The sequence below is a fragment of the Gekko japonicus genome, unplaced genomic scaffold (genome assembly GCF_001447785.1).
Source record: "Gekko japonicus isolate JY-2015 unplaced genomic scaffold, Gekko_japonicus_V1.1 scaffold677, whole genome shotgun sequence".
NCBI lineage: Eukaryota > Metazoa > Chordata > Lepidosauria > Squamata > Gekkonidae > Gekko > Gekko japonicus.
In genome coordinates, this window is record NW_015159730.1 from 738,924 (window position 1) to 758,987 (window position 20,064).

Consider the following 20,064-nt stretch of genomic DNA (forward strand, 5'->3'; position numbering starts at 1 on the left):
TAGATAGACCTTTGGTTGGACCCATCAGGCTCTTCCTATGCTCAAAAAGTGAATGCACAGGTATAAATAATAGATTGGGGGGTATCATTCACATATCAAGACACTGCCAAATTCCAGATTGGTGCAGCCTTTGGTATTACCTTTTTTCTGCATAAACAGGAATAAACAGTTTTGTAGGACAATGAAAACTTAATAAGTTGTTGTTCTGGCAGTAGCTTTTGTGGACCCATTTATGCTGTGATAAAAACTTGTTAAACCTTTGAGGTGCCATTAGGACTCCTGTTTGGTCGTGTTGCATCGAACAAACATGACTCTGCCGTCTCTCCTTTCTCTGATGCGATTGTCTTTTTTTTTCTTTCTTGCTTTTGCGGTTGGTATTTCATCACTGGGTTTGTTGTCTGTCGTTTTCCAGATGGCATTAGTGATGTTTTAAGTCACTTGAGGAAGCAAGTCGAAACTTTGTTTAATACAAGATATGGTAAGTTATGCATCTTCTTTTATTAAAGCTTCTCAAAGCCACCCCATTTAGTTCAGCATCCTGTCTTGCAAGTGATCATGCCTATACCTCTGGGAAACTCACAACTGGGCCCTTCCCTGTAATTCTCCTCAGAGCAGCTGGCGTTCAAAGGTAGCTTGCCTCTGAGCATGGAGGCTCTATTCCCAACTATCTTGGCTAATCAAAATATAAGAAGAGCCCTGCTGCATCAGATCAGTGGTCCATTCTAGTCCAGCATCCTGTTCTGCACAGTGGCCCACTGGTTGCTTAACCGTATTCCTCCGACTGGATCCTTGTTTAATTTATCAGAGCCAGTGTTTTCCTTGTTAGTCCCTTGGGGTATGAGGAGGCGGAGGCAACCCTCTCCCTTCTGGGGTTGGCCCCTGCAGCCCCAGATCAGACTGTGATTCGAGTCTGATTCTGATAACTGGCTACAGCCAGGCCTTTCCTAAAGAGCCACAATCGTGGCTGGATAATTTGACAACGCAGTAAAGGGCTCAACGTCACCTAGTCCTCCAGCAGGGCCATGGGAGGAAGAGGAGTAGCTGGGGCTGCTTTAAGAAGCACGGATTGGAAGAGACGACATCCCTGCCACTTCAGGTGACTGTTAAGAACGTAAGAGAAGCCAATGGCGGATCAGGCCAATGGCCCGTCAAGACCAACACTCTGTGTCACACAGGGGCCAAAACTACCCGATGCCATCAGGAGGTCCAGCAGTGGAGCCAGGACACTAGAAGCCCTCCCACTGTTGCCCCCCCCCAAGCACCAAGAATACAGAGCGTCACTTGCCCCAGAGTCTATACCTTGTGGCTTAATAGCCACTGATGGATTTCTGTTCCATATCCTTATACTAATAGCGAAAGGCGCCCCCTGCGTGCGGATATCTAAATCCGCACATAGGGGGCACCTGGGGGGCAGGGAGATGCGGCTGGCGGGCGGGCAGGGAGGGGGGAATGGGGGGGTGGCTGAGGTGGCGGGGTGGGCGCGGAATCTGTTCCCATGGAGGAGGAGGAGAGGCGGCGATCGAAGCGGAGGGTTTCCACGCTGCCGCTGACCAGGCCGAGCCAGCGGTGGTGGGGGCGATGATGGTGAAGGGCGGAGGAGGTCCGCGCCGCGCTCGCCCGCTGGGTCTTCCTCCGCCGCAGGGAGGGGAGGAGGAGGAAGAGGACGACGCGCGTTTCTGTCGACCTGCTCTATCCCATGCATAATCTTATAAACTTTCATCGTATCACCCCTCAGCCATCGTTTCTCCAAGCTAAAGAGCCCCAAGCGTTTTAACCTTTCTTCATAGAAAGGTTTTAACCTGACTTCCATTGCTGAGGTTTCTTGGCAACTACATCCAGGTTAGGGACTGTATCTGCCAGGCTCACAGTTCCCGTGGAGACAATAGCCACAGTGGTATTGGAGTCTTCTGAGGGCTTCCCCACTCACCCCAGTAATCTCCCAGCAATGCCACGAAGAGGGGGAGGAAGAGTTGGGGCTTGTTGGAGCCCTTGCTTTCTTTTCCTGAGGTTTCCCTGTAATCCTTTCCTTTTGAACCCCTTGTCTTTTGGTTTTAAGCTCTGTAAACTAGTTTGGGATGCCGATGCAGGGATTAAAGCTCTAAATAACTATTCAATGAGGAATTGGTCTCCCAATCCTCTTCCCTAGTTACCTCTCTTTGCTCATGCATTGACTCCCCCCGTGACATATGGAATATTTTAACGCATTCACACCATTTACATATTTGTGTCCAGTAATGCTTTTTACAGAGACGCAGATCAGTGGCCGTCTCTGAGCTCCCACACCTCCATATGATTTATTTTATTTGACAGAAATTCTATCACACCTTTCTGCCTTCAAGGGGGCCACCAAGGCAAATTAAAACACACATAATAATAAAATCACATACTAAAACAATTAAACCCAACAAAAAAACCCCATCGAAACAATTAAAAACAGAGCTAAAATACAAACAAAGGCATAAAAATAGCAGTAAAAATGTTTTATGCTTGCAGCTAAAGCCATAGGAATTTCTGAGCCTGTCAAAGTCCCCTACTCCAAGTTTCTGATGTACCCGGAGGATCTCTTTGTCGTGGGCTTGCCAGATGGCATCTTGCTCAGGCGACCCAACTGTTTTGGTATCGCAAAGCTTAAAAAGATCCTTCAGGCGAGCGGCAGCATCCAGTTTGTCATCAAAAGGTAAGGGGGGGGAAGCTGCTGGCTTTGTTTCTTGCCAATACTGCCACCTTCCCTCTGCATCGGGAATCCCCACTCTTTTTGTGTCTATCAGCACCTTTGGAATTCTGAGAGGGTGGTGGTGAGCGCTGCTCCAAAATGGCTGCCACAGGAGGTGGAGCCAAATCCCAAATAACTCCTGAAGTAGGCGGAGCCAAATGTAATACCTCCTTCCTTGTTTTGCCAAAGGATTGCATGGCAACACGGCTGAACATGTGACACCTCTTTATTCAGTGTCCAGCCTTTGGTCTGTCAAGGCTGGTATTTGTAGTTTGGCTGGAGGCGTAGTCCAGCCACTGAGAGGACAGCAGGGACGGAGAAGGAATAGGTGGCCCTCTGCTCTTGGACACTGAATTTCCCCTCATGGAACAGCCCACGTCCCTGGAATCCGAGACTGGAACAAAGCTCCCTCTGCTTTGAGGAAGCTCGGGGCAACAGTCAGTCAGCCCTGAAGGGGAAATGGAACCACACAGTGACGTAGGAAAGCCCAGGACTTTCCAGTCTTCTTGATCTGCCCGTCTCTGTCTGCAACTGCTATTGTGGCCGTGGAAAACTCTTTCATTGGAACGAGGGCAACCAATAACAAGCTGTGCCTTACAGTGGCCCCGCCCACTTGTTGAAACCAAGTGTTTCAACAAGTGGGCGGGGCCACTGTAAGGCACAGCTAGTTATTGGTTGCCTTCATTCCAATGAAAGAATTTTCCATGGCCAGGGGTGGGTGCCAGGGGAAGTAAGGGCAGGAGCAATGGCACTCATGGGTGCCATGCTGGGAAATCTCGCTCTACATTATGCTAGAAAGCAAAAATTACATCTTCCTGCCTCAGCCACCAGGGGTGCTCATTGCCACCTCAGACACTCCAAGATACCCATGCGTGGGGGAGACATTTGAAGAAGGTGTGCTAGCAAGATTGCTCAGTGGACATCTTATCAAACTGTGTGGCCAGTTCCGAGGTTGGGGGAATCAACAAGCTGGAAACGCAGGGTATATCTGTTTTAAATAAATGAATGGGGACGGGGTTTTGTTTTTTTAAAAATTCCTCATAATGATTGCTTTTCAGACCAGAACTTCTTACGGACGTAGTGAAGGACGCAGCCTCTGACAGCCCGGCAGCAATAGGTATATATATGTCTTGATTCTAAGGGCTTCATGGAATGGACAAACCGTTTCAAATGAAAAAATGTGATTTTCTACCAAGTCTCTCTCTCCATGCCCTGGTTATCAGTATTTGAGACTGCAGACTTCCCAGGCAGGGACTTGACTATTTATGGCCCCAGTCACACGGGAGGATTTGCCCCACAAGAGGGATGGATCGGGGGCGCATCAAGCGGGCGCGATCACACCGCAACATCTGGGAAGCATCATACACCCATCCCCGATCTGGCCCTTCGGCCCAAAAACGCGCATTTAAAAGGTAGTAGCAACAGAGCACTACCTTCTGGATGATGCATGGCAATTCCAGGCATCTGGTCGGGGAAGCTCTGGTAGCCCATCGCACCCAGTGCTGTTCCCCATCCCACGCATGCACACAACCGCGCTACTGCCGGTTTGCTGCACAATGTGTGATCGGCTGCTGGAGCACGGAGCCGCGGGGGCACATCGGATCGCGCTCCCGCGGTTCTTTTTGCTCCAGCTTTCATTTGCCTCTCTTCGGCAGCGGATCATCCCGCTCGTGTGACCGGGACCTATGTCTGTAAAAGGTCAGGTTAGGCAACACTTTTTCTGGTTGTGGAAAAGTACAAAATGCATCCTCCTGCCCGTCTCCTGCCCCCCATTGTGGCTACCCTGTTTATTTACTCATGTGTTTTCTGGGCTGCCTTGTTTGAGTCCTGTTGGAGGTGGCTTGCAATTTAAATTCATGAGAAGATAACGAAGGGCACCAAAACCTGAAGAGGTACGTCAAACAGAATTGAGGGCCAACAATAAAAATTTAATGTATATAATATAAAAATACATGTATTTATTAGCAAAGAATTAAAAAAATATAAGAGCCCAATCACACCTCATGTAAAAATACCAAAATCTTTACAGCAATTCTTTTCTGGTCCATCTTGTATCCACATTGCATAATTGTATGATTGTACTGTGTTATGATATAAGCCAATTTGTTCCTCATTGGGTTTGACCTCTGAAGAAGACCTATACAGGCTGAAACGTGTCAGGTCAAGTCCATTGGCCCTTGTGTGTAAGATTTTGGTATTTTTACATGAGGTGTGATTGGGCCCCTATGTTTTTTAATTTTTTGCTAATAAATACATGTGTCTTTATATTATATACATTAATTTTTTATTGTTGGCCCTCAATTCTGTTTGACTTACCTCTTCAGGTTTTGGTTCCCAGGTTTCAGGGTTAAGTCCCCCCCCCTTTTTGTCCCTAAGATAAAGAAGGGCTGCACCAATTGGAGCGAAGAGACAAAGAGAAGCAATAGTGCAGTCGGAAGACATTTTTATTCCAAAATATTAATACCCCAAGGGTTATTAATATTTTTGGAATAGCTGTTCGAGAGAACAGCTGTGTGAGAACTGTGGCTTGCCCAGGGTCACCCAGCAGCTGCATGTGGAGGAGTGGGGAATCAAGCCTGCTTCTCCCAGATTAGAGTCCGCACACTTAACCACTACACCAAACTGGCATTAATACTATCCATAAAACAGGCACAGACCAGAAGCAGATAATTTAAAAAGCTGGAAAGACAAAACCCTCATTCAAAGCCTGGGTAAAAAGATATGTTTTGACCTGGTGCCTGAAAGATATTCAAGTAGGCATCTGGTGAGTCTAGGTTTGCCAGCTTCCCACTGGGGGCAGAAGTTCAACTGGCCTCACTGGTCCCTTCCCACCATTGCTCAGCTGGGTAGCAGGAGGAAAATGAAGCAGCAAATGGGGAGTGATGGTCTGCGTCCTGATGCACTGACGTCACTTCCTGTGCAATGGGAAGTGATGCCTGCATGGTGCCAGGGACGCTCTAGCATTTTGGTAAAACTCTATGGTTACCAGAGAGTTTTGCCCAAATGTTAGGTCGCTGGTAATGCACTGGCATCACTTCCGGTCACAGAGGAAGTGGTGTCAGCATGTTGCTGGCAGCATCAATAGGTGCCCAGCAAGGGCCCAGTTGCTTTGGCAATTCTTCCTAGGTGAGCCTCAAGGAGGAAGAGTGTTCCAAAGGCAAGGTGCCGCCACAGAAAATGCCCTCTGAAAGCAGGGGCATAGAGAGCAGGGCTTACCCTGCTCCTGAACATCTATTTGGTTATTTTATTTAGTAAATTTTTTATCTCATCCTTTCTCCAAAGAGCTTGGGGCAGTGTAAACCATTCTTCCCTTCTATGTTATAACCTCACAGGAACCTGAGGGACCGTCTCCTCAGATATATCCTTGGGAGAGCGTTACACTCCTCAGATAACAATCTGCTGGTGATCCCTAGCCCTAAAGACATCCATCGGCTGTCGTTGGCCAGGGCCAGGGCCTTTTCAGTTCTGGCCCCAACCTGGTGGAACTCTCTGCCAAATAACCATCAGGGCCCTGCGGCATCTTATGAAATTCCGTAGGGCCTGTAAGGCCGAGATGTTCCACCAGGCTTTTGGCTGAGGGCAGTGATGGTATACATCCTGGTTGGCACCCTCCCCCCAACCATTAGATATGTGCATGTGAAAGTGCTGGATTCTGACTTTAGTTTCATCTTGCACCTACCTGCAGGGGGATGCTTTTAACTCTAACAAACCATAAATGGAACTCATGTATCTAAGGGATGGGGGTCGGAACAGCCATTTGATCCTTTTTAAAAGAAGAAATCAGGATCAGCCTGTTTTGGGGGGAGTAGATAAAACAAACTAAAATAAATAAGAATCTTTCTCCCGCGCATTTCTTCTTCTTCCCTTGTCGGCAGCGAACGAGAGAGACTCCAGTGAGCGTCTTGTAGAAGAACCTATGAAAAGACCTGGATTTCATGGTGAGAATGGGAGGCCCATTGAATGTTCCATTTCATTCGGTTTCAGTATTGGCTTTGCATGTTTCTGTGGTTTCTCGAACACAACAGGGCCACCTACAGACAAGGTAGGGCTGTTCCTCATCCTTGGGGATTGCCCCAGGTATGCAAAAAAACAGGAGATCCAGCAAAAGACCCGGTGAGAACCGAGCATGCACTAGGAAGTGCGAAATGCTGAGTGTGGTTTAGAGTCAGGAAAAGTGGTGGTGGTGGGGAGACAGAATATAGTGGGGAAATTGGTCTGGTCAAGAGCCTATAGAACAGGGGTGGCCAAATTTGCTTAACGTAAGAGTCACAGAGAATAAACATCAAATGTTTGAGAGCCGCAAGACATGGACAGATATTACACCTTTTTACTGGGAAATATGCAAATTTGCTTTTTATTAACGTTAAATCAGACTGCCAAAATAATAACAAAAGCTGTAAAAGCAGATATTGATAATGATATTTATTTGTCCAATGATGTTTGTTTGCTAATGATATTTGGCTTCCCCAGCCGCCCTGCCGGGAGCCGCACAATAGGTGTGAAAGGGGCGCATGCGGCTCCTGAGCCACAGTTTGGCCACCCCTGCTCTAGAAGTTTGGAAAGGACAATGTGTGTATATGTGTGAAATTCTCCCTTGCTCCCCATGCATGATCCCCTGAAAGCCCCGGTTTGTTTTTATATTTATTTATTTATAGGTTCAATTTATACTCCGCCCTCCCCGCTACGCGGGCTCAGGGCGGCTTTTCCTAGCTGAAAATAAAATCAGATAAATAATAGAATACTATATTTTAGTTTGACTTTTTTTATTATTTGGTTTTTAAGAAAGGATTTTGATTCCCCTCCTAAACTGGCTTAACAACCAGGTACCATTCCTTTTCCTAATGCTTATTAGCCAAAGAAGCCATCCGCTGTCTTTAAGGGAAGTTTTTCTCGCTTATAAAAAATGGCCTCGGAGAGAAGCCTTGCTGTGTCGACGGTTCGCTTTTGTAACGTTAGCCGTTTAAAAGAAAACGTATCCTTTGGATCTCAGATGTTTCATCTAAATTCTTTATCCAAGGAATGACATATTCCTCTTCCAGTTTATTGTACAGCGGGCAGTATAACATTACATGAAATAATTTCTGCTGTAGGAAGGGCATTACAGCATGCCGATGTAAAGATTCTTCTACATTTATGCATTAGAAAATTAAAATGTTCAGAAAGAGTAAAAGAGTAAAAGAGTATGAAATAGACAGGTACTGTTTTTCCCTCCCTACTGGCCAAAGCATGTTGTTTAAAAACGGTGGAGTGTTTTTATATTTTTGGCAGATGTTAACACCAGGTGCTCTATGCTGATTTCTGTTTCTCTGTCTTTGCAGAAAACTACGACACTCGGCTTTCCCGGATCGATATCGCGAACACACTAAGGGAACAAGTGCAGGATCTGTTCAACAAGAAATACGGTGAGCAAGAAGGCAAGGGGTGAATCTGAGGGTATTGGATCCTGCTTTATCTTTATATAGCAGTTTGAAAGCAAGAAATTGCAAGTAGATAAATAGGTACCACTTCGGTGGGAAGGTAACAGCGTCCCGTGCGCCTTGGTGTTTAGTCATGCCGGCCACATGACCACGGAAATGTCTTCGGACAGCGCTGGTTCTTTGGCTTTGAAACGGAGATGAGCACCGCAACCCTAGAGTCAGATTCAACTGGCTTTCGAGCAAGGGAACCTTTACCTTTTTACCTTATTTTTATAACAACCCTGTGAGGTTAGACTGCGACATGAAAAACAGTTTTTATAAAGAGAGGGTGTTACATATATCCTACTTCTGTCCCATACAAGCTTTGCAGGTTTTTGAAACAGTAGACAAAACTGCAAAACCTAATGTGACTAGAAGCAAAAAAGCAATCTGGATCGATACCGTTTCAAACTGTTATAAAATATTTATTAAAAAGAAAATGTTTCCAAGCATCCTTTTAGCACAGCACTAAATTGAGCAAGGGATTCCAAAAGAAACGGGTAACATGGAAATTCTCCGTCCCTTCCTCTATACATGCCCTATCAGGTGTTAAATAGGACAGGCTCCTTTTTCTTAGGATGTTACAAATCCCTATAGATCCAGCTGAGCTCTGAGAAGCAGCAGGAGACAGAGCTGCTAGTGGGGTGAGTGTTTTTTATTTGCTTTCAGCTGAGGTGATTTAGCTGAGGGTACTGTGTGGGAGGACTGTGTTTGGGGGTGTGTGGGTGAGTTTTAAGTTGTTGCAGAGTCTTGGCTGCAGAGTCCTGGCTTGAGAAAGGGTGAGAAAGGGTGATTGTTTCACTGTAATTGGATTGCCTGGGTATAATTTGAATAGCTGCTGGCCCCGCCCTCTGCTGGTTCCATCCTCTGCTGGGTAAGGCTTCTATTTAAGGCTGCACCTCGCCAGAGGCATGAGCCTCTGGCACGAACCGAAGGGCGAGAGCCGAAGGGCTCTTGGCCTAGGGACTCTTAGACTAGGGGCTCTGTAAGAAGCCCAGGAAGGGCCAGAAAGCCAAGGCCCTAGTCTCCTTGTGTTCCCAGTAAGGTAAGTAGACTTCTACAAGGAGAACCACATAAATACAAAGGGTTTTAAAAGGGGGATTATACATAATTATTTTTTTTAAGCAATTATGAAGGCAGAATGTCAGCAGGGGGTTGGGGGCTATCCAGGCTTTTGCATGGAGTGTCACATGTATGACTATCTGCCCAGTGGACATAAGTCTTGGGTGTGTGTCCAGTGCAAGGAGCTTCTGGTTCTCAGGGAACGAGTTTGCACCCTTGAGGCCAAGGTGGCTGACCTGGAGAAGCAGAGACAGTCAGGCGCATGGAGAAGATTCTTGGGGACTTGTTAGATATGTCCCACTCTGAAACTGGCAGCCTCGTCACTGTCAGTGAGCATGAGGGTTGAGAGGAAACAGGGCACCTTACTGAGGATAAGGGGAATGTGCCCTCAGAAGGGATCTTTTCTTCAGCTGGTGAACAGATAGCCTTTCGCATCAAGGAACCATCCCTGGGCAGGGAGGGAGGTGTGGGCTGTTGGTGATTTGATCCTTAGACAGGTAGACAGCTGAGTGGTAAACCCGCATACTGACTGTATGGTGACTTGTCTGCCTGGTGCGAAGGTAGCAGACATTATGCATGTTCTAGATAGGCTGGTAGACAGTGCTGGGGAGGATCCAGTGGTCGTTGTACATGTTGGCACCAATGATGTGGGGAAATGCCTTTGTGAGGTCCTGGAGGAAAAATTTAGGCTGCTAGGCAGGAAACTCAAGGCCAGGACCTCCAAGGTAGCCTTCTCAGAAGTGCTACCTGTTCCATGCGCAGGGCTGGAGAGACAGGCACAAATCAGGAGTCTCAATGTGTGGATGAGACGATGGTGTAGGGAGGAAGGGTTCAAGTTTGTTAGGTACTGGGATGCTTTTTGGGACAAGAGGGAGCTGTACAAAAGGGACGGTCTCCCCTTGTCCCGAGAAGGAACCAGGCTGCTGGTGCTTAAAATCAAAAAGGTGGCAGAGCAGTTTTTAAACTGAATATTGGGGGAAAGCCGACAGGAGATGAAAAGTTTCTGGTTCGGGATGGCTCATCTCAAATAGATGAAGGGATAGCTGTTACTTTTCTACAAGGAAATGGATTAGAATTGTCCCCTGAGACTGTGGCTAACGATATGGACTGAAGTCCTATTCTCCCTTTCTAACAATACAAGTACTCGTGGGCACTCAATGCAATTGCTGAGCAGTCAGGTTAGAACAGATAAAAGGAAGTACTTCTTCACCCAAAGAGTGATTCACACATGGAATTCACTGCCAAAGGAGGTGGTGGCGGCTACAAGCAGGGATGGCTTCAAGAGGGAATTAGATAAACATATAGAGCAGAGGTCCATCAGTGGCTATTAGCCACAAGGTATAGATACAAACTCTCAGTCTGGGGCAAGGGATGCACTGTATTCTTGGTGCTTGGGGGGGGAGCATTTCTTCACACCAGGCATAGGGATTGTCAGCAGAGCTTTCTCAGGGACATAGGTTGGGTCGCTGGTGTTCCCTCTGGGTTGCTACAGAACAATAAGCTCAAGTATCAGGCATGGGTTTTTTTTGGTATTTTGTGTGTTTGTGTGTGTGTGTCGACCTCTGGTGACTGACCCCTATGGGGGGGGGGCTGGAGGATATTCAGAGAGATGGCTGAATAAAGCCTCCCCCGTCCTCCCAACAAGGTATTCCAAGGAAGTCTCGCTTCCAAGTACTTGGCAAGGTTGGCCCTGCTTAGCTTCCGAGATCTGACAAGGCTGGGCTTGCCTGGGCTATCCAGGTCAGGGCGAGTATCAGGCATATTTGATTAACTGGAAAAACTCATTCCCTGTGAATGCTGGATAACAACCCCCCCCCCAACACTGAGGAATGACCCTTCATGCTCAGAGACAGTCTACCACTGAATTCTAGGGGGTGGGGACCTGCAATAGAAGACAGTGTGTTGGTTCCTTCATGCACTCGGAAGCATCTCGATATCCGTTGTGGGGAAGAGGACGCCAGATGTGACGAATATCGATCTGATCCAGGGTCTCTTGCGTGTTTCTTTTTAATTCCTCCGCTCTCCTTCCTTGCAGGTGAGGCCTTGGGTATCAAGTACCCAGTCCAAGTGCCATACAAACGGATCAAAAGCAACCCGGGCTCGGTGATCATAGAAGGACTGCCCCCGGGCATCCCGTTCCGGAAACCCTGCACCTTCGGCTCCCAGAACCTGGAGAGGATATTAGCTGTAGCGGACAAAATCAAGTTCACGGTAACAAGGTATTTTGCCAGGTTGTGGATGTGGGAGGGCTGTGCCATTCTGTTCCATAATCTGTATTTTTAGACCTCCCGGCTGAAATGCATAGCATTTATTTTAGAGGGTTAGCGTGCCTTCTCGCCATGCCCGGAGGACCGTTGTGCAATTGGGGACACGTCACACGGTGAACATATGAAGCTACCTTATATCAAGTCAAATGGTTGGTTTGTCTGCCTCAGGAAAGTCTCGGCTGACTAGCAGGGGCTCACCAGGGTCTTGGGCAAGGAAGTGTCTTTCGTAACACCTTAACCAGAGTTGCCAGGGATTGAGTCCAGATGTTCTGCATACACCAAGCTGGTGCTTTGTCACTGTAGACCCACCCTTATAACCAGGGGTCATTTTGTAGAAAAAGAGCTAGGGGAACTCATTAGCATAACTCATTAGCATATGCCACACCCCCTGACATCAGGGGCCCGGTGGTGGACCTGCAAGGCTGGCGGGAGTGCTAGGAAGCCCCGCCAAGGCCTTCCCTGGCCCCAGGCAGGCAGGGGTGGGGAGAGGCGGGGAGGAAGCAACTTACCTTCCCTCTTCTCCTGCCTCCTCCTGGCTGAATGAGGGCTGGAAGCGGGGCGGCCGGAAGCAGGGGGCGGGGCATCATCGTGTGCCCCGCCCCCTGCACCTCACCCAGGGGAACTGCGTTCCCCCGCATTCCCCCCCGAAATGACCTCTGCTTATAACCAGTATAAAGGTAAAGGTATAGCTGCTGACTATTGGTTCATCTCACCAAGTATCGTCTGCTTTCATTGGCAACATCTGTCCAAGGCCTTGGGCAGGGAAAGGCTTTTCCCAACAACTGAGTCTTTTATTTATTTATTTGTTGGATTTCTATACCGCCCTCCCAAAGGTTCAGGGCGGTTCACAAGTGGCAAAGCCGGAATCTAAAACACAATAAAACATACAATAAAATACAATATTTAAACCACAAAAACCATCCTATAACACGGTGCTATATCATTCAACCAAGATGGGAATAACCATCCAGCTTTGGTGGCCAGCTATCTCAGTAGTGTCCCGCTATGCTGTCTATGACTTCTTAAGATCCTTTTAACCGCATCTGTAGGGTTGCCAGCTCTGGGTAGGGAAATGCCTGGAGATTCTGGGGGTGGAGTCTGAAGAGGGTGGGGTTTGGAGAGGGGAGGGGCCTCAGCCGAGTACGGTGCCATAGAGTCCACCTTCCAAAGCAGCCATTTTCTCCAGGTGAACTGATCTCTCGCCTGGAGATCAGTTGTAATCCTGGGACATCTGCAGCCCCCACCTGGAGATTGGCAACCCTACGCACCTGAGACGTCACGCACAAAGCAAACCCGTCGCTTTGCCTTACCATTCTAGTGCAGCTTATAGCCTGGCAGGTGACACATACCTGCAGCAATGTATGTATTTATTTGTATTACTTATAACCTGCCTTTCTCACACAATGGTTGATTGAAACCCGTCTGTGATTATCTTGGTTTCCTGATTGACATTGTGTTGTTCTGTTTTCCAGACCTTTCCAAGGCCTCATCCCTAAACCTGGTAAGTATGGAATCCTTTAAATAGCTCATGCGGGATATACTTTGTCATTCCTGAAATTTTAAGGCCTCAGTAATCCAGCTGTGCTTCCTATTTGGAGAGTCTAGCCTGCTTTCGGTTACCCAGATGAGAGCCATCTGCTTCTTGTCAGTGAGAGTGATCATACTTTTGAAATAAGTCGAGACAAAAAAGGACACTTGATTTCACGGAGGAGACTTTCACCCCACCCCAACCCCCAATCTGAGTCTCATACCTTTCAAATATATTTTTCAACCAAGCCCTTGCACATGACAATTGAATGTCGGTATGGATGTTCCTTGGGGAGAACTTGGCAGTGTTGGGGTCCATGATGAGTACATCCAGTTTGGTGTAGTGGTTAGGAGCACAGACTCTAATCTGGGAGAACCGGGTTTCATTCCCCACTCCTCCACATGCAGCTGCTGGTGTGACCTTGGGTCAGTCACAAGTTCTCTCAGAGCTGTTCTCTCAAGAGCAGTTCTCAAAAGAACTCTCTCAGCCCCAAATACCTCACAGGGTGTCTGTTGTGGGAAGGGGAAGGGAAAGGAGACTCTGAGACTGCTTCGAGCAGTGAAGGGCGGGGTATAAATCCAATCTCTTCTCCTCTTCTTCTTCATTTTACAGATGACTGGGAGTCAAGATTGACACCCATTCTGGTAATTTTTGTCTGGATGCCAAGAACCCTGTCCATCCTAGGTAGAAAGAAAATAGATTAAGTTTGTCCAGATTGGGGGGGCGACGGCAAATACATAGCGCATTCAAGCCAAAACGTCAGTCTGTTCTGCCTTTTGGATTCAAATCTGTGTTAGAAAACAGAGCATCTGAAGGCAGCAAAAAGCTACATCAAACTGAATTGGGGTGGGTCTGTAGTTCAAGGGGCGAACATCTGCTTTTGCAGTCAAAAGGTCCCAGGTTCAGCCCCCACAGTCACCAGTTAAAAGGGCCCAGCGACCCTTTGTGAATGACCTTGACTTGGGATCCTGCAGAGCTGCTGCCAGTCAAAGTGGACGATACTGACCTTGATGGACTTAAGAGTGTGACGCGAGAAAAGGCAGCTTCATGCGGTCTTGTTCAGGAGAGGGGCCGTGGCTTGGTGGCAGAGCACGTGCTTTTCGTGCAGGTGGTCCCAAGTTTAGTCCCCGGCATCTCCCGTTAAAAGGATTAGGTAGCAGGCGGTGTGAAAGACCTCAACCCGGCACCCTGGAGGGCCACTGCCAGTCAGAGTAGGCAAGAATGACTTTGGTTGGCCAATGGTCTGTCTCAGTATAAGGCAGCTTCATATGTTCATCTCAGTATGTCCCTGGAAGAGCATCACGCTCTCGTAATAAGAGCCTCCTGGGGGTCCCTGGCCCAAGAGAGGTCTGGCTGTTCCACCTGGTGGAACTCTCTGCTGGAGAACATCTGTGTGTCCTATGGGGTTTTCTGCCTTTCTGTAGGGCTTGTAAGGCAGAGATGTTCCGCCTGGCATTTGGCTGAGGACACCGACACGCTGGCACTCTCATACTTCCACCTCTCCCTTTTATTCCTGCCTATTCCCCTCGCCCAGGGGGTTGGTGGACACCACCGTCATCTTGGAGTTAGTGTTATTTTTCTGTTTTTTAAGTATTTTAGATGTTTTTTTAACTCAATTATATTGTATTTATTTCTGATGGAAACCACCCTGAGCCCTGCTCGCAGGGAATAAAGGTAAAGGGTAAAAGTGTCCCTCGCTCGAAAGCCAGTCGAATCCGACTCTAGGGTTGCGGCGCTCATCTCCATTTCCAAGCCGAAGAGCCAGCGCTATCCGAAGACATTTCCGTGGTCATGTGGCCGGCATGACTACACAAGGAGGCACATGGGACGCTGTTACCTTCCCACCGAAGCGGTACCTATTTATCTACTTGCAATTTCTTGCTTTCGAACTGCTAGGTTGGCAGGAGCTGGGACCAGAGACGGGAGCTCACTCCGTCATGCAGCACTCGGGTCTCAAACTGCCGAACTACCGGCCTTCCGGTCTGCAGTTCAGCATCTTAACCACTTGAGCCACCGCAACCGCTCACAGGGAATGGCGGCCAATAAATCAAATATAATAAATAAAATAAATAAAATTAAGAGGAAGGGCTCTGTCTCAGTGGTAGAGTTCAGTCCCCACCATCTCCAATATAAAGGATTTCAGAAGGTGTCGGAAAAGATCTTCCTCTGCAGGTCAAATCCGGCTAGATGATGCTGAGCTAGATGGACCCACAGCTCGACTCGATTAAAGATGTGCTCACCTGTAGGGCCTGTTTCCCCCCACCTGATCTCTGGACCGCTCTGCAGGCAGATGAAGCTTCCTCACTGTCTGTACAGCTGGCTCCATGACTGTATAAGAGAAGGGAGCAGCTGCTGTGTGCTGAGAAAATTCTGCCTCTGCATGGGAGGTTACTGGCTCCAGAGCCACTGGCTCACAATGGGGTATGCGCCAACTCATGCGCCAGTTCAGAAATGCAATATACGGCCTTGTGCCCCGTTGCACGCCAGCCGGCCAGCGCAAGCCCTTTCAAACTGGATTGCTAACAGCCATTGTGGGTTCTTCGTTTTTTGCCGAAATTTATTTCCTTTTTCTCTCTTCCCACCCCCACCCCGTTGATTTGCAACTGCAGCATCCTCCCAGGTATCGGAAGGTAATCTTTTGGTCTCAGCTCCCTCTTTCTTTCTCTATATTTCTTCCCCCCCTCCCAAACCGTGTGTGTTGTGATAAATTCTCCTGTTTCCCAGAGCTGTTTGTTGTTCTGTATTGCTCAGAATAATCACCAGCTATGGATAGCTTCCAGTTAGGTGTATTATGACTATCCTGGCAGCGTCCAGTTGATCGATTAGATTAGACAAGTGTGCCTTGATTTAAAAGGTTCCCCCCTTCTTTCTGAGACAGGAAAGCATCCTTTCTCTTTTATCACCAAAGAGAGTTTGAGACGGTTTCTGCTGCGTGTCATCAGAAAGCGTAGAGTAGGATTTTAAATCGAAGATTGCTCCAGAGGTTTTTTGATTCTGCGGCTGGCTTACTGTGCTTCTTAGTTATTCGCCTGTTTTCATTATCAGCCCCATAACATTCCGGATTATTTTGACATTTGTTTTGAATGGCATTGTTGGCCATTTTGTGGATTGATAGATCGAAAGCATTAGAAAGGAATACATGAAAATGGTGTGTGGTTTTGTCCTCTGGCGTTATAGCAAAGCCGGTGCTCATCCTTTCAAGAATTTAAAAGTGTCACTTAAACACGATTTTTTAAAGAAGTCTGCAAGATGGTGTGAGCACAGGGCCTGGGGAGAGGTGTACTGCTTGTCAGAGCCACTAGACAATATGACCCCTTTTCATTCATGCGCTTGTGTTCCACGTAGCCTTTAAATATAGCAGCTGACCTGCTCTTTCACAGGGCATGACTGGGGGAATCTTATTTTTTTTTCTGGGAGAAAATTATATTGCTTGAGTGGCTTACAAAATGATTTTTCCCTAGGTCAGCAGAAAAGAAATATCAAGGTGTTGGAGGAAAAAAACTTTTTATTGTTATTCTTTCTTGGTCCCATATGTTAATTATGATTTATTTGGTTGACTTTCTAGGAGGAGACCACTATGGAATTCTGTAAAATAATACCTAATTCTCAAAAAAAAATTCAGTTTGTAGGTTCCCACATTGTGCTTTTTAACTCTAACTTTTAGCAGAATTATTCCATTTGGATTATAATGGCTATACATTTTTAATGAATTATTTTATTCTATGAGTATATTTTCCTTGCTTATAAGAGATCCCCTGAGGAAGGTATGGGCGAAATGCGTTGGGATCAAGAAAGGATAACAATAAAAAGTGTGGGGGGTTTTCAACACCTTAATTTTTCTTTGCTGCTGTTACCGCTGGTGTGGCCTTGGCTTCTTCTTCACCTGTTGGTTTCCCTATGTCAGAAATTCGGCCTAGTGGGAGGCCGTCTTAAGCTTGTGAAATTTTTAAAAAGGGTCAACAGGAAATTTGTTTGCCAGGTGGAAGCAGAATATGCAAACAAAGGAAGCAACACGTGCTGCAGTCCTTCATCTGCAAAATTTTTGGAGAATTCCGTTTGTCTCTTACCAAAAAACAAAACAAAACACAGAGAATTCTTATTAAAGATTCTAAAGCAACATTGTACATGAGGCGGCTGCAGTCACTTGCTTTGCTTGAAAGAGAAGGCAGACTTAAGTGGGCCTAGAAATGTGGGGGTGAGGGAGGCAAAATCACCTCAAAGGCACCAAAATACAGAAGTGTATTTATAAAGAAACACAGAAGCAGATAACATGAAGATAACTTCAAAGATTCTGTGAGAAAAAAGCACCCGGATCCTGAGTGGCAACTGTCGCAGAGCAGCGTAGCAAAAGATGAGCAAAACCCAAATATCTCTGCTGCTTCTAGAAGAAGCTCGATATTTTGTGCAGGTGAAATCAGGGAGAAGGCATCAACGCAACGCAATCAAGATTCTTTATTTTTAATGTTACAGTGGGCTATCGGTTCTACTTTTGGTGTTTTTACTGTGCTTCTTTTCTTTTCCCTTTGGCCCTTGGCACCTTTGGGAGGGAAATGGCTCGAAATCCCATAAATACATGACGTGAAAGGGCAGCGATCAGTTCTGCCTTAGCGGGCTGTGGCACAACCCTATGGTAGAGTTCATTGTCATCTGCATGTTAGCGTTGCTCAATACTTAAGACCTGCAGGTGAAGCAGACTGTTTGCCGAGAGCTGGAGGAGGCAGGAACCGGGAATGGGGAGTCCACTCATCCCACAGTTGTCTCTGATCAACAGCTTTTGTGAAGGCTTTTGGCGACACCTGAATTGAACGTATTTATTTATTTATTTTATTTTATTCAATTTATACCCGCCCTCCCCGCAATGCGGGCTCAGGGCGGCTTACATAGGGGCAAACGCCAATATAAAACATAATTAAAACCATTTAAAATCCAACAGTACAAAACATTCATAACGAGTTACTGACTAAAGTGCTCTAGGTGTTCTACATGAAATTTCAGAGATGGCATATTTGAACTGTTCAGCATCGTCTGCTCCAGGGAAGCATTGATGTTCCCTCATCCAGGGCCAGGTGAAGATGGAATAATGATGATGGTAGTGGCGGCTCCTACTCATACGCCTGGTGGAAGAGCTCCGTCTCCATATGAAGCTACCTTCCTCCTAGTCAGACCCATCCTTCAGTCGCTGCCCTCTTGGGTTTCAGGAAGAGGGATATTCCCTGGCTGAGATTGTTTTAACCAATCTTGGAGCTATGGTGACCCTTTCTAACATACAAAGCTGCCTCGTAGGGATCACGTGTACCTAGGGTTGCCAGGTCCCTCCCGGCAGCCGGCAGGGGGTAGGGAGTGGCCTTACCAGGATCAGGGAGCGTCATCTGGGATTTCAGTGACATCCCCGCGTGACTTCCAACATGACCCGGAAGTGACATAGGCACATCGGGGATGTTGGGGTGATGCTCTGGTTTGGGGGCAGAAACTCTATGTTAGAATTAGCTTCTACCATAGAGTTTTTGCCCAAAAACCAGAGTGTCACTCCAATGTCCTCGACGTGCCTAGTTTGCTTCCAGGTCATGTTGGAATCATGTAGGAATGTTGCTAAGACATTGGGTGTTCCTCCCCCCCCTTTTTTTTTTGCGATAAGTCCCCCCCCCGCCAGCTGATCAGTGCCAGAGAGGGGAGGCCTGGGAGTGTGGGACTCCCACACCGACCAGGGGGTCTGGCATAGGGTTGCCAAGTGTATCTTCGCCAGGAGCGGGGGGCTCCCGGCTGGTGTCTTGTGCATGTGTGTACACACGTCACCCGGAAATGACGGGAGGACGCCAGGCACGCTGGGGGCAGGGCCACGGCCATACAAGGGGAAACCATAGAGTGCTTTTGGGTGACGCGCACGTCGGGGTGGAGTTCCCCCCAGGGCCCGATCCGGCAGTGCCGGGGAACGGGCCTCTGGGGCTTCCCCACCTCCCGGGGGGACTTGGGATCCCTAGTCTGGCATCACTACTTACACCCCATACGAACCTACCCAAATGTCAAGCATTGGTTCCATTTCACTATGTCTCACTTTACTGCTTGCCATAGATATGGGGGGAGGGAATTCCTGAGGGGAGTGCATGGCTGTTTAAAGTGGACGCTCGTGGAAGTCGTAACTTTTCCGTCAGGTTGTGCCCAGAAGCTGGTTCCCAAGGGAGCTGGCCTTGGAGTCTCTTCTGCCAGGCTTGGATGTAGATAAGGTGCCATATATATCTGTCAGGGTTGCCATAGTGACTGTAGGGGCCGAATGGTGACGTATGTTTTGTGGGGTATGTTTTGTATTAACTATCATAGGGGCTTTTTGCGCGCCTTTTTTCAGTTCTGACACAGAGCTTGTTTCCTGAAGTAAGCATATCTCAATAAACGATCACTGCCAAAGTGTGTTGTGGAGAGTGTCTCAACTGGGAGACCTGACACCAATCACTGCGGTCATCTTTGGAGGCCTGCTTCAGGCGCTCCTACCATCGAAGGCTAGATGGGTGGCAACCTGAGGATAGCGGCACTGAAACTGGAATTCTCTCCTCGGGGAGATTAATATGTCCCTGTCTATCCTTCCCTTCCGCCAGAGGGTAAAGACTAATGTTCCCTGTAAGCTGAGTCAGTGTGAGCTAGCTCACAGTTTTTTAGCCTCGAGCTCAGACATTTTTGTCTTCGCTCAGGAAGGATGGCTCCAGAGCAAACTAATTGATGCAGCGGCCAAATCGCCCGCTCACAGCTTTCATGCCAGTAGCTCACAAAGTAGAATTTTTGCTCACAAGACTCCACAGCTTAGAGGGAGCATTGGTTTGGTTTTGTCTCTTATTCCCTAACTGATTCTCATCGATACGTCTTCCTTTTCAGGTGTTTTTATGTTTTATTTTAATTGCTTTTAATTTGTGTGTGTGTTTAAGTTTAAGCTTGTTTTAATTACTTTATTGCTTGCTGCCTAGAAGTTGGAGGGGAAAGCAGCTTAAACATGTTTTAAATAAAATAAGAGTAAAACACCCCATCACGCTAGGGGTCTCTCTAGCTCGGTGT

At 47.5% G+C, this 20,064-nt stretch overlaps 1 protein-coding gene across 1 annotated transcript in view; it reads left to right on the plus strand.

Moving 5' to 3' along the window:
* The window catches only part of GTF2IRD1 (GTF2I repeat domain containing 1), a 189,378-nt gene that overhangs the window by 149,286 nt on the left and 20,028 nt on the right, over nt 1-20,064 (plus strand). The window contains exons 16-22 of the mRNA XM_015427957.1: nt 413-478; nt 2,494-2,677; nt 3,772-3,830; nt 6,589-6,651; nt 8,032-8,115; nt 11,267-11,450; nt 12,971-12,999. Coding sequence (XP_015283443.1) covers nt 413-478; nt 2,494-2,677; nt 3,772-3,830; nt 6,589-6,651; nt 8,032-8,115; nt 11,267-11,450; nt 12,971-12,999 — 669 coding nt within the window. The remainder of the gene's footprint in view (nt 1-412; nt 479-2,493; nt 2,678-3,771; nt 3,831-6,588; nt 6,652-8,031; nt 8,116-11,266; nt 11,451-12,970; nt 13,000-20,064) is intronic.